The following is a 16,707-nucleotide window of genomic DNA, read 5'->3' as shown; positions in this document are numbered from 1 at the left end:
GAATGTTTGCTTTGCGGCCTAAGCACAAAGCCCAGAGGATGACTAGGCATTGTGGGTTCCACCAGACTTAAGGGACACAGCGGCATTTACTGCAGAAACCAGGGCCAGCCCTTCGGGCCACCCAGGAGCCCTGAGCATCTTTCTGAGACCTGTAAAGTAGGCAAACCAGCAAGGGTGCTGGCCTCTACTCTGCCTTCTGACCGCCAGGTTCATGGGAGGGGCAGATGAGCCTCTGGGATGGGGGCCTTGCTTCTCTGTGTCTAGGTCTCCGTCCCCTTGTTCTTTCCAGGTGCTAGAATACATGCTCTGAGCCTGCCTTCCATTAGGCTCACTTAAACCTAGTCAGTCCTACTGTGTGCTGAGCTGAGCCCGAGGCCAGCAGTGGCTGCAGAACTGCAGCCTGCACTTGTGGCCCCAACCCCAGGGCTCTCAGTAGAGGGTCCTGTCCCTGCCATTTTTACAGATGGCCAGACAGAGGCCTGTCCTATGTTGTACCACACACACTCACAGACAAATGAGAATAAAAAGGATCAGGAAGTACAAGGAAAGGCACTTGCTGACACCTTTCTCAGGAATGACTTAAGACCGAGAAGAGACGCTGCTGTACACTCAGTCTAGGATGAAAGGGGCTGTAATGGACCCCACCCGCCACGCACACACAGGTAAACTTGGGGCACATAAACTCTGGGGTGCCCTGGCAAGCATTGGGAAACACCGATCAATGCCACGCACCCTCCAATGGGCAGATCCCCGCCTAGGTGTGCAGTAAATACTCAGGGACGCCTCCCGCTCCCCAAAGACACAGAGGCATGCTGCCAGCAGCACAGCCCCCAAAACTGTCCATTAGCATCAGAGCAGATCAACAAGCTATGACTCCCCCCCCCCCCACAGCAGAATGCTACTGAGACATTCCTGTTGCCATCACAACGGGGTGGGGTAGAGGCTGCAATTAACTGCTCCATACAAGAACGTGGATAGGACCCAAAGTGTTTCCTTCCTCCAAAAGAGTCCAGCACAAATCATTCCCATTGTATAAAATAAACTCAAGAACAGGCAAGGGCGTTGGCACGTGAGAACAATGACTTTAATGGGGACAGGAGGGAGTAAGAGCTGACAAGCTGGAGACAGCACCTGGGAACACTGGTGTCTGTCTGAGGGGTCCAGCACAGGTGTTACCTCCCTAAGCTGTCCACCGAGACCCAAAGCGCTGCTGTCTGCAAATTAAGTTCTGATAGGAAATTTGGCAGAGGCCTGTTTCATTACATCACATCAAAAGACACTTGGGAGCAGTGTGTGTATTCAGCGGAGTTTCAGAAAAACAAACCCAAGGGATATAACCACCGAGGTAAACCAAACACTGGCTAATCACCCTTGATTAGATATCGTCTTTACAAAACAAGCTTCTCAGCACACGTGGGGAACAATGAGACACAGCGGGGCATTATTTGGCACCAGGGAATTAACTGAGTTAGACAGAGTATCTATTTTTTAGAGTTTTAAGATACAGGGCCAAGACTGGAGATGGCTCCAGCATGCACGTGTCATGCCGGTCTTTCTATCCACTGACTCTGCGGCTGTGGGCTCAACCGACTCAATACAGGAAAATATTTCTAAAAGACCTGTATCTGTATTGAGCAAAGATGCGCAGACATCCTTCACTTGCTCCCCCAGACAGTGCAGTATAGTAGCTATTAACACATCGTATTCACCCTGTCTATAAAAACCAGTGATCTCCCGGTGTTTGAAGTAGGATTCACACTGGTTCTATGCACAAGTTTTACATAAGAGACACCCTCCAACGTTGGTACCCATGATAGAGAGGGGGTGTTTCTGGAATCAGTTCCCCAAAGATAACCAAGTGGTGACTCTCTGTAAATCTGTAATGAAGCACCATGAACAAAAGCAAGTTGGGGAGGAAAGGGTTTATTTGGCTTACACTTCCACATCACTGTTCATCATCGAAGGAGGTCAGGACAGGAACTCAAACAGGGCAGGAGCCTGGAGGCAGCAGCTAATGCAGAGGACATGGAGGGGGGGGGGGTGATGCTTGCCTTCCATGGCTTGCTCAGCCTGCTTTCTTGTATAACCCAGGAAGGGATGGCACCGCCCACAATGGGCCAGGCTCTCCCCAACAATAACTAACAAAGAAAACACCCTACAGCCAGATGTTATGGAGGCATTTTCCTCAACTGAGACTTCTTCCTCTCTCTACATTGTGTCAAGTTGACATAAACTTAGTCAGGAGGATGCTGACTCTGTATATGTGTCTGTGTGTCTGTGTGTCTGTCTCTGTCTCTGTGTGTGTGTGTGTGTGTGTGTGTGTGTGTGTGTGTGTTGGGTGATGCTGTCTTTATGTATGACAACACTATTGCTACTCTCAAAGTTGCAGTGATTGTGCACTCAGTGCATTCTGTAGGGTGGGCCTAACATTCCTTTGTGGAAGTGAGGCATGAGCCTTGCCCATTCCCCAAGGATGTACCAGCAGTTAGCAATTGCTGCTGGTACACACCCCCTGTTAAGCTGTGCATGTTCTTGTAATCCCGACTAAACCCAAGGTAGACTTGGGTGGAATCATTCAGCCTGTTGTGGTCTTAACTCGAGTGAATACACATTTGTTCACGCCTCCCCAGGAAATGTTAGCACAAAGGTAAGTATATGTGTACCCGTGTGTCTCCATGAGTATCAAATGAGTCTGCACTGGATGATGACAGCCCCACAAACAGTCCTAGCTGCCCTCCATAGTTCGAGTGAGAGAAACCCTGCATCCCATGGTCAAGTGCACACGCCCATGACCCCAAGACACCCCACTAGGCTCCGCTTCTTAAAAGTTCCACCTCTCACAGCACTGAACTGCGACCAGACCTCTCCTCGGGAGGCTCTGGGCAATAGTCCAGATCCTAAGTGTCGGGTGCCCCAGTTTCAGACTCCCACTGGTCACATAGCCTCTCTCCAGGTGTCCACATCTCCCACCATAAGCGGCCAGCACACAACCGAAGGGTATGTTGGTCAGGAAGTGTGCTGCTAGGCCCATACCTGGGAAATGGCACAAGAGAGTCCCTTATCCCTTGCCAACCATGCTTACATGACTACACTCCCCAAAGCCTGCTGCCCTCTCCTCTTTCTTCCAAGTCAGCCTTCCACCCTGTTTAGCCCTGTCCACTGCTCAGCAGAGAAGTGATCTGGAGGGGTGAAGCCTGGCATGACCGTGACATGGGGGCCGGACTGCTTCTGTTCCTCAAGCCAGAATGGATGCTCTAGTGAACTGCCACCAGTCCCTACACCACAGGATCCTATTGGTCCCCTCAGACCCAGTGAGGTTCCTTCATAAAACTGCTTCCCAGGGGCTTTTTATTTTCATAGCTGGAAAGGATCATCACAGAGAAGGGAGCATTGGCTAACAGTCAGGACTCCTGGTTCTACCTCAGAGCTTGCTGGCCTTTGGCAAGTCCCTACTCATCCCTGGCCCCTTCAGAGTGCTGGTTGTGTGCCTGGGGACGGGAAGGAGAAAGGAAATCAACACTCACAGCAGCAAGACTGGGCCCACTGCACGCTTTCTTGCTGCTTTAAACTGTTTGAAGGAACTGCCAATATTTACACCATGGGAGTTTCCCGATGAAATCCCAGATCCCAGGCTTCTGAAGAAAACCCAGAGCAATCATGCTCAGCCTATCCAGCCCAAGAAACAACAGACCCGGAAGTTTCCATACAATGAGATCTGACCTCCCACCAGCACATCATCCCTACTGCCTTGCAGATCAGGAGCCTCCCTAAGGTCTGCAGACCCCTAGCACTGAGCCACAGCTGACCCTATCCCAACAGGGTAAGCCTTCACCTCTGCTCCCTGCAGGTCCGCAGGCACCCAACACCTTACCAGTGACTGAGTGGAGCTGAGAGCATAGGGGCTGAAAGCAAACCAGAGACCATCCCAGCTCAGTGGCTCTCTAAGCGTGAGCAGACAGTCGGGACCTGTGCTCAGCTTCCCACGCTCTACCACATACACCCCAGAGAATCTGGATCCCCGACCCTGGACCGCATGCTATAACAGTGCCCAGGCCAGAGGCTAGAGAAGAGGCCACAGCCTGCCAGCTATGCACCAGCCCTGCCCTGCCCGGTGCTGCCAGTGCCCTGTAATAGTTCCAGAGCCTCCATCTGGACAATAGGGGCACATTTGTTTGCACAGTATAGATGGGCACTCAGAGAGATGGCATCAAGTGGGTAGTCAGCACATTTCTCTGCTTCATTGGCCTTGGGACCTTGGACAGTTCCCTTAGCCTCCCTAGGTCTCAGTCACCCATTTATAAAATGGGTATAAAGATAGCAAACTCCTGAGAATGCCTTCTAAAATGAATAGATCTATACATAGCCACCGTTGAATCCAATACCTGAGACATAATCTAGCCGCCTGCCCTTGTCACCTTGCAGACAGCACACTATAGGTAGAATGGACTGGAGGTTGGGCATCTGCACATAGCTGCCAAAGTGATGCCAGGGAAGTATAGTGTGAGAGATAGGCAGGGAGGAGCACTCAGCTGGAAAGGGAACACAGAATAGGAAGGGTCAGGCAGGGAGAGCACTCACCTAGAAGGGGAGCACAGAATAGGAATGGACAGGCAGGGAGAGCACTCACCTAGAAGGGGAGCACAGAATAGGGAGGGAGAGGCAGGGAGAGCACTCAGCTAGAAGGGGAGCACAGACTAGGAAAGGTCAGGCAGGGAGGAGCACTCAGTTGGAAGGGGAACACAGACTAGGGAGAGTCAGGCATGGAGTAACACTAAGCTGGAAGGTGGAGCACAGAATAAAAGGGTCAGGCAGGGAGGAGCACTCAGCTGCACATCTGGAAACAGCTGGAATGACAAACACATGGGAAGGGCAGGAAGTGTTCAGCTAAACACCCGGCACAACCCCAGCAGGCCTGGCCCTTAGCTCTGTAGCCAGGGGAACAGGCTTCTGACACAGATCGGATCAAACAAAAGCACAAATCCATCCTCCTTGTACTCTCAGAGCATAGCAACCCTGCTGCAGAGACAGCAGGGAACACACCACACAGCTCTGGGCAGCCACTCGGAGCTGGTCATTGTATTCGTAGCCCTAACAGGACTTCCTCCATCTTTCAGATACAGAACTGAGGCTCAGAGAGGGTGAGTCCCTTGCCTGAGGTCACACAGGCAGGAGAAGCAGGGGCTGGAATCCACTCTCTGAGAGTCAAAGGGGGCTCTTTCCAGTGTAATGCAGCACCAAGCTGGGAAGCATTGTGTGGTCATAGGGGTAAGGGCCCTGCAGAGTTTAATCAATGCTGCCTTCCAGAGGCAGATGAAGGAGGCAGTTAAAGCCACACTGTAAACCCCTTTTACAGGGCAGCCACGTGATTTACCTAAAGGTTATACAGTGAGAGAGAGAGCTGGGTCATCCAAGCTGGGGAGACTCTTAGCAGGACCAGAGAGCAAGAACCCTTATGGGGATCAGGAGGAAAAGGCTTTTGTTGTGGGAAGCAAATATGATGGGGGCCCCTGCCACAGGGCTGAGGGCTGACACTCACGTCTAGGGAGAGTCCTCACTCAATCTCCCACCACTGCTCATCCCTCATCCCTGCTGAGGACTTTGAAATACCTCTCCTCCGATCCCTGGGCCTGGCCAGCGTCAGGGCTGGCTATGGATAGCATCAAACCAACAGTGTTGCTAGTGCTGAGTCTGCACACAAGGACCACCTTGCACTCCTCAGCTGCACATTAGGATGGGCTGGGGCAAACCAGTCAAGCATGAGAGACCATGGAGCACAGATGAGTCAATGTGGGTCAAAGACAAGGCAACAGGGAGCAGGGACAAGACAAGAGAATAGAGAGGAGACCACAGAGCAGAGACAGGACCGTGGGGAGTAGAGATGAGACCAGGTGCGGCAGGCAGAGAGAACATCTGTGAAGAATGCCAGAAAAACCAGCCCACCCCACAGCCCTGGGGGTGGCACATGGCCTGGAACCTCTGGTGGAGAGGCTTCTGAGTATCCTAGAGCATCTGGAATCCACACTTCCAGTGGGCAAAAGGGAGGTAAGCAGCAGCCAGAGACTCTGAACGCTGGGGCAGGACATGGTGTCTCTAGCATGATGGGAATATCCTGGAATTAGATTTAAATGATTTTTGCATAACTGGGAAAATACTAAAAGCCACTGAACTGTGCCTTCAAATGCAAGGGGCTTTATAGTTGTAAATATGATCTCAATAAATCCATTTTTAAAGAAAGACATTAAAGAAACAGAAAATTTAGAGACACCTGGTCCTGGTGGAGTGGCAGCCCTGGGAGACACCATGGGGACATCCCACTTATGGAAATGGCAGAAACTTTTAGAGAAACTTTGATTCCCATGGTCTTGATGCCTCAGGCATGGCGGAGTGCATCTGTGCTGGGTATAGTTTGTACAATCAACCTATCATAACCTAGGGAATTTCCTTGGGAAGAGGGAATTTCAACCAACCAGACTGGCCTGAGGCCATGTCTGAGAGAGATTATCTTGATCGATGATGTGGAAGGGCTCAGCCCACTGTGAGCAACACCATCCCCAGGTGGGTCTGGACTACATAAGAAAGCTACCTGAGCATGTGTCTGAGTTTGAGTCAACAGACAGTGCTCCTTTATGGTTTCTGCATACATTCCTGCCCTGAATCCTTCAGTAATGTACTGTGATCAGGAAATGTAAGCCAAATAAACCCTTCCCTCTCCAAGGTGTTTTTGATCTTGGAATTTACCACAGAGAGCAAATAGGATAATACCTATAATCCCAGAACTTGAGAAACTGAGGCAGGAGAATGGCAAAGTTTAGAGCCAGACTGGGTAAAATTCTGTCTTAAATCAAACCAAACCAATTAAAGAAATGCAAGCTTTGGCTTCAGACCCTTGCTGTAGGGATGACTGTAAAACATAACCAGTACCTATGGGGAGGGTGGAGCCTAGGAAATCTAGATGAGCCCTCCATGGAATCTAGAACCCGCTCTTCCCACAGGGAGGCAGGGTCTACTGCAACCATCTCTGTTATGACCTCCAGAAAAGCTCCCTGACCTGGGATGACAGTTTCCCACTCTATAGATGGAGTATCCTCGTGGTGTTTTCCAGAGCTGTCTCTTCACACTTCAAACAGGGTCTCAGAGTAACAAGCCCGAGTCCAACTGCCAACCACTGGCAGTAACACCAGAGCTGAGATAGAGGGCCATCAGCAACCAGTATGTCCAGTGGGAAGGGCAGGCTCTCTTTGCCTGCCCAGGGGCTAGCCTATGGTATGTGGGTCCAGCATGGCCATACCTGCCTATCAGTCAACAGCACCAAGCAGAAGTGAATCTGCTGACATCCTGAATGTCATCTCATGTCCAGTGTCTGCAGTCCATGGTGATCACATGGATGTTTGGTACAGAAGCTGACAGGTACACCAATGAGGGCAAAGATGGCAGGTCAGCAAACCAGAGGCAGGACACCAGGATCACACTGCCCAGTCATCCCTCAGGATCCTCAGGGCAGTGGGCCCAGGAAACCCCTGCAGAGCCCCCAAATAGCAGGTGCTCCAGTCCCATACATGAGTGCCATACATGAGCCATACACGGCCACCGTATGCTCTGAATCATCTCTAGACCACAGTCACGGATAACTCTGCAGTGTGAACAGCTGTCACATTGTTGTTTAGGGTATAAGGACAACATACCGCTACAATTCTTTTCTCAAATGTCTTGTATCCCAAGCTGGTGGATTGTGAGGTCCTCCGTGTCTCCAAAGCCTGGAGAAGCCCCGGACTGCTTCCAGCACACACACACACACACACACACACACACACGCGCGCGCGCGCGCGCACACACACACACACACCAGCAGCCCTGTCACTTCCAATGCTCAGGTCCAGTGAGCTGGCAGTAGGGAGGTCAGAGATTAGCAGAGCCCCAAGTTCCCTTTCCCCAACAATTCTTCCTCATATAAGCCACAGGAGTTCCATTTCAACTGGCTGCAGAGGCTTTATATAGACACTCCCCGTGCCTGGAGAGCCCCCTCCAGTCTCCCAGTGACCACAACACTAACACAGTCACTCTCTCTTCCAGAAGGCCTCCCTATCCACAGAAGAAGTCAGAGCTCTCCCAACCCCATATGGGCACAGGGCACTGCCACCTCATCCCCAGCCTCTCCTCACTGAAGCCTTCACAGTGGTGACTACTGAGCCCGGGACAGCAACAGGATCTCCCAGAGCTCTTTCAGGGCAGAGATGTGAATTTCGCTCTGCAATTTTTATCCAGCATCTCAGAACCTAGGTCACAGGACAGAGCAATGCAAGATGACTTCAAGATGACCCTGATTCTGCCATTTCCTGTCACCATGTCCACGGGCCAGAAGGCAGAGATCTCTGGAACCCTCTGTGCTTTGGTGGGGATGAAAGGGCTTAATACTCACTGAGTACCCATAAGATGGTGCCTGTGACAGAGAGAAGTTGGCACCTGGACTTAAGCACCAATGTATAGACACCTGCCCTGCAGAGCAGGGCCCCAGGAAGGGACTCTTTCCTGCCCGGCTTTCTGAGAGCCTCTTCCAGGTCAGGGCCACCTCCTGCTGTTTCTATGGCTCCCTCCGCTACATCTGCACAGCAGAGACAGCACCCTTCCAAAGCCTCTTGACTGACAGCAGAAAAAGACGTCAGAACCCTTCTCCATGGCCCGGAGAGGCAAGCATGTGGCTTCCATTTAAGCCACATCTGGACATGCTCAGAGGCAGGGACAGCCCAGCTGAGGCAGCGGGATCCCTGGTACAATTCTGACTCCCAGTCAGGATCCCCACCCCAGCTGGTCCTGGACGATGGAGGGAAACCACCTTCTCCAGGCCCCAGGGCTGCCATGGCAACTGGGCTGGGGTCATTTCCGGCCTGCTTCTCAGTAAGCCCAGAGGGTCGAGTGTAAGGCAAAACTGTCTCTCCAGCCCCTCCCCCACACAGGCCCCCAAACTCCCGACCAACCGAGAGCAGCCTGAAGACCCTATGTTCCAGACTCCACTTTCTTCAAATGCTTGGCAGGCCATCAAGAGCCCCACCCACATAAGGCCTGCTGTCGCCCACCCTCACTAGCTGCATGCCCCGCTGGCTGCACCTTTATTCGTTTAATGCACTCCTCTCTGCTAGGCCCTAAGGGAAGGCTAAGGCTGCCTTTTTCTCCTGCTCAGCCCCTGGCATGGTCAGGGCCCCACGAACGCCTGATTAAGGAGGGAGCTGTGGCTGAAGAACAGATGGGAATAAAATCAGTACCATATCTCATAATCCTCGGTGAGCACTCAGCTCATGCCAACTACAGCCACAAAGGAGCTCACTGCAGCCTCAAAACAGCCTCAAAGCAGGGCATCTTCGCCTCCTGCAGATGGAAAAATGGAGGTATAAAGGGCCAGGCCGTTCGCCTGTCATCATGGAGTCATGAAGTGGTGGCGATGGTGAACTCAACCAAAGGAGAAGACAGTGGCTGAGAACCCTCTCCAGCTGACACCTCAACGCTCACCTACCTGCTCACTACAGTCTTCCCGGCCTTTGCATGAGCTGGGTCCCTGCTAGGACAGCCCTGCAGTTGACAAAGGTACTCCAGGCCTAGCTTTCACCAGCCCTCATCAACACCATAACCCGAAGACATCTGAGAAAGACAGGCACAAAGATTCCCCCAACTGAGCAGGGCTGGTCCCAGGTCCCACAGAGCCACTGGCCACAAACAGCTAGAGAAGCCAGGGCTGTTTCTATTCTGGAAACCCAGAGAATGCAGGCCAAGAGCATTAAGCACCCACACACCGACACACACACACACACACACACTCCATTAGTCCTTCCCTGATCCCTGCACTTCCAGGCTCAGGGCTGGGTGGAGAATAACTTGGGCCTGGTCCCAGGCAGTCACAGGCCTCCCCTATAGTCACGCCTCTCCGGCAAGCTGCAGGCACGGAGTCACAGGAAGGAAAGCAGGCTGGAAGCAGAGGTACTGGTGGTATGAGGACCACAGGAGCCAACTGGTGTGAAGAGGAAGAGAGGAGGAAGCCTGGGTCTCCCACCAGTTCTGTCCATCATCCAACATTTATAGAGCACCAACTGTGTGCAAGTAGCACCAAGTCATCCAGACACCTCCAGGAGCATCTCAGGCAAAAGCAGGCGCAAGCGCAAACGCCCCTGGGTCAGAGGCTGCCTGGCCAAGAACCCAGTGGCCTGGGCTGACTGTGGGAGTGCAAGGGGCTGGGAGGAGAGGTGAGGAGGCCACTGGGCAGATGAGAAGGACAGGTAGTCACCACAGGGGCCTTAGCTTCTACTTTGTATAAGGTGTGAGCCACTGGAGCAGCACCGAGAAGAGGACTGATGAGTTAGCCAGACTCCTGCTAGAAGGAGCAGAGTTAGAGCTACTACAGAGCATGCCCTGTCTGCCACCAGCGCACAGCTGGGCTTCCGTAGGAGGGCCTTCATAGGCAGTTGAGCATCTGTGATTACTGCTAAGACACCCTTGGACTCCAGTGGGCAGGATTGGGCTCTACCCTAATGAAGAAACCCTCCTGTGCCTTCAGCCAGAGCCCACCAGAGGCCCTGTACCTCCTAGAACAAGGACAGCTCTGTGCCCTTCTGCCTCAGATCTATGAGAGCAGCTGCTGAGACCTCCCCTGGCCCAGGCCACTCTGTTTTAGGCCTTCAAGAGAACAGCCCTGAGAACCTCTACCAACTCCTACTGCCTTGTCTCAAGCCTGAGAGACGGCGGTGCAAGGAGCTAGCTAGGACAGTCAGCGACAGTTCCTTCCAGGTTCAGCGGCCCTGCAGGAACACAGGAAAGGGTCTTACCCTCAAGATCATCTCTGGGGACAGAATGTACTGAGTTGGGGTCTGTGTCTTCTTCTGCCCGAGATCGGGGTAGCAACTGCGGATGCTGGGGTAATTCTTCAGGCGTCTCTGGGGAGGGTGAGACCTGGGCTTGATCAGGTGGCAGTGTAGATGGAGTAGGGTGATTGCTGGACTTTACTGGGTCCTCTGAAGGGCTGTCAGTGGCCAGCGATGGGCTGAGACCAGCTGGGCCTGACCTAGGCAGAGGGTCCTGCATGACACTTCGATGAGTGGCCTGAGCATCAGGAATAAGGTTTTCCTCAGGTCCTGCCTTAGCTTCAACCTCCTTCTCCTGGACAGGAAGGCCAGGTCTGGCTGGGGATGTTGTGGGCAAGCTGTCCAGCCTTCCAGGACTGCCCACCACTGGTGGCTCAGTGGCTAGTATTTCCTCCACTTCTTCTTCCTCCTCTTCCTCTTCAGTGTTCAACGTCACTCTCCTGGCTTTGGCCTGCACAGGTGCTGGGGGACCCAGGGCAGCAGCTGCCGTGGGCCTGGGGAGGGCAACTGGCCAGGGGGTTACTCGGATGGAGGACGGTGGCAGATTCCCAGCTCCCAGCGCAGCTGGGGGGCCCTCTGCACCTGCCTGGACCTCATTCACAATGGCCACAGTAGATTCCGCCTCAGCCACCTCCTGGTCATAGCTGTAGGGGTCTTCATACTGCCTCTCGGAGTCACCCTCCTCAGCATCTGAGAAGTTCCCATGGCAATCAGGAAGCTGGTAGCAAATGAGCTCACCACCAGCGTCAGGGCAGTGGCAGGCCCGGCAGGATGAGAGTTGGACGGTGTGGCCAGCGGCATACTTACGGCCACTGTGGACACAGCCCACCTGGCCGCACTGCGGACAGCTGTCAGCTACTACCACAGCCTCAATGCAGTTGGGTGGTAGCTCGGGGCACAGCATGAACTGGCAGCTGATCTTGCCACCACCCGGTGGGCAGGAGCACTCGGTGCTGCCAAAGTCCACAAAGTAGGACTGGCCGGCTGGTACGCGACCATCCACAAAACCTCCCTGTACGCAGTCGTAGTACTGGTAGCCTTCGCAGGCGCAGCCCTGCTGCACACAGGTAGCACAGCAGGCTCCTGGCTCCAGCGACTCCTCGATGCAGTTCTCCAGTGGGGGACAATCAGCACCTGTGCAATCCTGCCACGGGACAGCGATGCTTGGGCTCAGAGTCAGAGCCGTGACCAGGGCCAAGGCCAGCCACACTCCTGCAGATTCCTGGAGCAGCAGCATGTCTCAAGAGGCCCTAGAAGGATAGAGAGGAAGTCCGTCACACCAAGGACACACACAGAGAAGTGAGGTGCCCACCCCAGCATGTCTACACACAGCACACAGCCATCTCCTCCTCTAATGCACACTCATGCACCCCTCGGCCTGGCTCTCTCACACACAGACAAACACAGACAGGAAGATACAGGAACAGGAACGCATGTCACTCAGCAATGTGGCTTCACACCTATGTGATCAGGGGGGCCTGAGCCTTCTGAGTCATCTAACCCACAGTCTCACACACTGCTAAAGCTAAGCGAGTACACAGAGTGCACGCTCACTCAGTCTCCCTGCCCAGGCCTCCTGCACACACACTCCCAAGCCCGTGTCCACACACAGCCGCCAGAACAGTTTTCCTCCTCCAGACCCTTGACTGCTTGTCAGGGGGCGAAGTTAGAGGTGCTGAGTAGGAACAGACCCCCTGCAGGGTGGCACAGACATCCAACCTTGTGTATGCTCTGGAGTCTGTAGCCCTCAGACTCCAGAGCTCAAGACCATCTATCCCATGAGACCCTGGGACTTCAAGGCCAACCTGGGACACTCCTGCCACCTCCTCGTAGTGTCTCACTGTCTCTCTCTCTTGGTCATTGCCAAGTCCGCTCTCAGTGCTCTGCTGCTCCACACAACACCGCCCACCTGCCCTGCCTGATGCCCAACTCATCCAACTCCTCCTCATGCCTCCCTGCCTCCCTGCCTCCCTGGACACCAGAGTGGCCTAGGAGCCACTTCCATACGTACAGCCTGTGGTTTGCAGGAGCCTCGCACTCCACACTCTCCTCAAAGTCCTCCACAACCACTCATATGCCATCTCTCCACCAATCCTCCCTCCTGCAAAAGTTACAGGTCTCCACAGGCAGTGAGTGACTCAGCATCAGGGCAGCCCCTGGACGGTACAATCCCCTGAAATCACAAATGGGGGCTCTTACACTATCAGTTTTTTCTGATGGTACCTGTCTGATGTGTGTGTGTGTGTGTGTGTGTGTGTGTGCGCGCGCGCGCGCACATGCATACAAATATTCTGGGGGGAGACATCCGTGTGCACACAAGCATGTCTGTTGCACATGTGTTTGATTGATTACAAAGAACAACCTCAGATTTTGTCCTCAGAAACACTGTCTACCTCCTTTGAGACAGGGTCCCTCACTGGCCAGGAACTTGACAATTAGGTTAGCCTGGCTGGCCACTGACCCCCAAGGCTCCTCCTGTCTGGCTCCCCAGAGCTGTAGTTACAGGGACATAGCACTGAGCCCAGGCCCTGATGCCTGCCTTACTAACTGGGCAAGCCCAGCCCTATTATTTATCTTTCAGAAAATACAACAAAGTATAGTCCCTGAACCTCAATAGTCATCCTTTTTTTTTAATAAGGGAAAATATTTTTTTTCTATTTAGAGACAGATCTCACATTGTATTCATAGATGTCCTTGAACCCTTCCTCAGCCTAGCAAGTACTGGGGTAGTAACCGGTCTGCACCACCACACCCTACTCTCAGGTCAAACGTTAAGAAGATGCGGACTTCTTGAAGGTCTGAGGTGAGAAAGAGGAGCAGAGAGACTGCTGAGCTTTCTGAAGAATGGATGTGCTTGAGTTGCCAAGCTTCCTCTGAGACCAGCCAGGGTACCATGGTCTGTCAGCATGGCCGGAGCCCTGAAGGCAGCACTGGAGTAATGCCAAGCTGGTCACCACCAGCTGCAGGCACCAGCTGCAGGCACCAGGGACATGTGCTAGGCATGTCCAGAGACTGGGGTTTTGTCAGCTAGTAAGATGGGCCACCTGGCTGACCTCCTGTGGGGCAAGAAGAACTGGTAAGGTTGAGCAAGCTCAAACCCCAGGGAATCTCAGAATTGAAAATGGCAGGTGTGGAGCCAGCTTCCTGCCAAACTACCTGATCTGCAACATGTAACCCTGACACCCCGCTGAGAAGACCATGACAATCAGTCATGTAGCATAAAAATCTGGAGTTCTCCATGCTAATGAGGCATCTAGATAGGCCCCCGAGCATCCCTTCCTGGGCATTCCTTCCCACAAAAGATATTTAATCCCTGGTTCACCCTTAGTAAGGTGTATGCATTTACATCCTCCATCAAATAAAACAGTTTAGGTGTGCAAGGACCATCTCTTTCATCAAGGATCGCAGTGGGGGAGGGAGCTTCATTGTAAAGAGTCACGCCTAAATCTCCTGGAGAAGGCCCTCTCTCTCTTCTACCGCTCAGAATCAAACCAGATTCTATCCCCATACCAGGCTCAGCCATCCCCTTCTTGCCTGGCAGGAAGACACCCTGAGGAGAAGCTCAGACCACAGATCCCCCCCACACACTCCCATTCCCAACTCTCAGAGGTACCCCAGCAGTATCTGGGCATACAGGAGACTGTGAACAGCAGCATCCAACTGACACTCTGCTGTTTCTCACACGGGGGAACACTGACAGGGACCCCTCTTACGGACTGTGTTTTGCCTCCCCTGAGAGACTTGCGGTGGCACTCGGGCACCCCATCGGCAAGGTAGACATGCAGCCTGGCAACCTCCTATAGCAGACGGCCCTGAGGGTGGACAGTATACACCGACCTGTGCCAGGCACTCATGGCTCTTAAACAGTAAATAAAGAGAGAAATGGGGAAGGGTGGGCGTGCAAAGACTGCTATCTCTGGGAGCCAGGGAAAGTTTCTGAAGGTCTCAGGAGGTGGCATCTGACCGAGGCTGGACGGCTTGCTGGGGCAAAGTGCTTTAGGCTCTGAACAGCAAGTGCACAGCTAGAGGCAGGGGCAGAGGGAGGCAGATGAGGAACTTGGATGAGAGGGGGAGCCTCGGGGGACCTGGCGACAGGTGAGCAAGAGAGAGAATGGCAGAAGCGGGCCAGGCTTCTGCTGATGAGGGACATGTGTGGTGCCGCAGCCGAGAGGCCTGACAATGACTGTGTGGCTGCTCTGTGCTGAGTGTGGCACAGGTACAGACAGAGCGGCAAGTGTGGAAGGTCCACGAGAACAAGACTGAGGGGGTGGGGATGGGAGGTGCGGGTCGGGGTAGAGGGCTGCTACTGTGAAGATCAAGTCCACAGAATTTGTGGACAGACAGGACCTGGTCAGACAGGTGAAGGACAAGGGTTCTGGAATCCTAGAAGACAGAGCAACAGATGGAGGTCCATGGATACACTAGGGGATGTGAAGGACTGGGCCAGGCGGGATTTGGGAGTCAGGAAGCACACATATCATAAAGATAACACTGGAGGAAGGAGCTGTGCCCATGCCACACACAGAATCTGAAGGATCTTTGGTGCCCTGAGGGTTCACCCCAACTGACAAGTCCTCACCCCTCCAGAAGGTGTCAGAGGAGGAAGGGAGATCCAAGCAGCCTCCACAAATGTCCAATGAACTCGACAAGGACAAAGTGCTCCCGAGTAAGGTCTCAACCACACATAGCCGGAGTGTCCCAGAGTTTCCCCTGTGGGCCCCACCCTCCAGAGATGACGTGCAGATAGGATGGATGCTAACACAGCATCATATGAGAGCAACTCCGTCCCATGTGCCCTGAAGCCACCACGCTACATGGCATCATATGCAGCTGGCACACGCTCCGCACCCAGGGAGCACTAGGCTGGTCTGTGGGATGACAGCACCACTGTGTGAGATGAGTTACTATCTGGATGGCTGTCTATCCCGAGCTGTGCTGCTCTGTGCCAGGAGGGCTGGACTCAGCTGCAATCCTGTCTTAGTTTTCCAGCTTTCTGTCCTGACATAGAGAGAAGCATAGAGGCTGGATGTGTCCACTCCTCCCTCTGGACCTTTCCCCATGGTCACAACTCCGCTCCCCAACTCCCTCCTCCTTCATAGATAGTATTGGTTCCTCTTGCCCCCCCCTTTGTTCTCCACACCCAGGTGGCCACAACTCCATTTTTGTCCTGTCTGCAGCCTGACATCCACACCCTTTGATGGACCCTACACCATGGAAAGCAGGGATTCAGTGTACCTTCAAAGTGGACCGCTAAGTGGGAAGGGTAGGAAAAAGAACAGAAACCCAGTCACTGTGACAGCCCAACACGTACAAAGCAAGCGTGTTCCTGAGACAGAAGGACACACTCAGGAAGCTAGAGGCTGGGCCAGCCTCAATTGTTTCCCAAGCACAAGGACTTCAGTTTGATCCCTGGGTCCCATCTAAGAATCTGGGTGCAGTCACACATGTCCATAACCCCAACACTGGGGAAGAAGAGACAGGAGGACCCCTGGGGCTTTCTGGCCAGCCATTCCAGCTGAATCAGCGAGCTCCAGGTTCAGTGAGAAGCTGTCTCAAAAAGTAACGTGGAGAAAGAGGAAGCCACCATCACTGACCTCTGCCCTCCATACACATGCACACTTACAAATGTGCACATTCACAGACTACATGCACACACAACATTTTCTAACTTTTAGACAATTGTTGACTTCACCATGCACAGGGCCTTATGGGTAGGGACTCACTCAGCAAAGTTCTCTCTCCAAGGGCACACAATGGACACCCTCTCTCCACACCCCTCTCACACTGGCCCCTGCGTGAGCAGGATGCTCAAGAGGAGCAGGTCTCTGTGGTACCAATCACAGGTGCTCCAGGGCATTTAGAC

At 53.3% G+C, this 16,707-nt stretch overlaps 1 protein-coding gene across 2 annotated transcripts in view; it reads right to left on the bottom strand.

The window, feature by feature from the left end:
- The window catches only part of Fbln2 (fibulin 2), a 59,332-nt gene that overhangs the window by 26,744 nt on the left and 15,881 nt on the right, over nucleotides 1-16,707 (bottom strand). For both annotated transcript variants that reach the window (XM_052174326.1, XM_052174327.1), the window contains exon 2: nucleotides 10,809-12,094. In XM_052174326.1, coding sequence (XP_052030286.1) covers nucleotides 10,809-12,081 — 1,273 coding nt within the window. In that variant the 5' untranslated portion in view covers nucleotides 12,082-12,094. The remainder of the gene's footprint in view (nucleotides 1-10,808; nucleotides 12,095-16,707) is intronic.

The sequence above is a fragment of the Apodemus sylvaticus genome, chromosome 2, assembly GCF_947179515.1.
Source record: "Apodemus sylvaticus chromosome 2, mApoSyl1.1, whole genome shotgun sequence".
Lineage (NCBI taxonomy): Eukaryota > Metazoa > Chordata > Mammalia > Rodentia > Muridae > Apodemus > Apodemus sylvaticus.
Note: the sequence above shows the minus strand (reverse complement) of the source record. Positions and strands in the feature narration are given on the sequence as shown.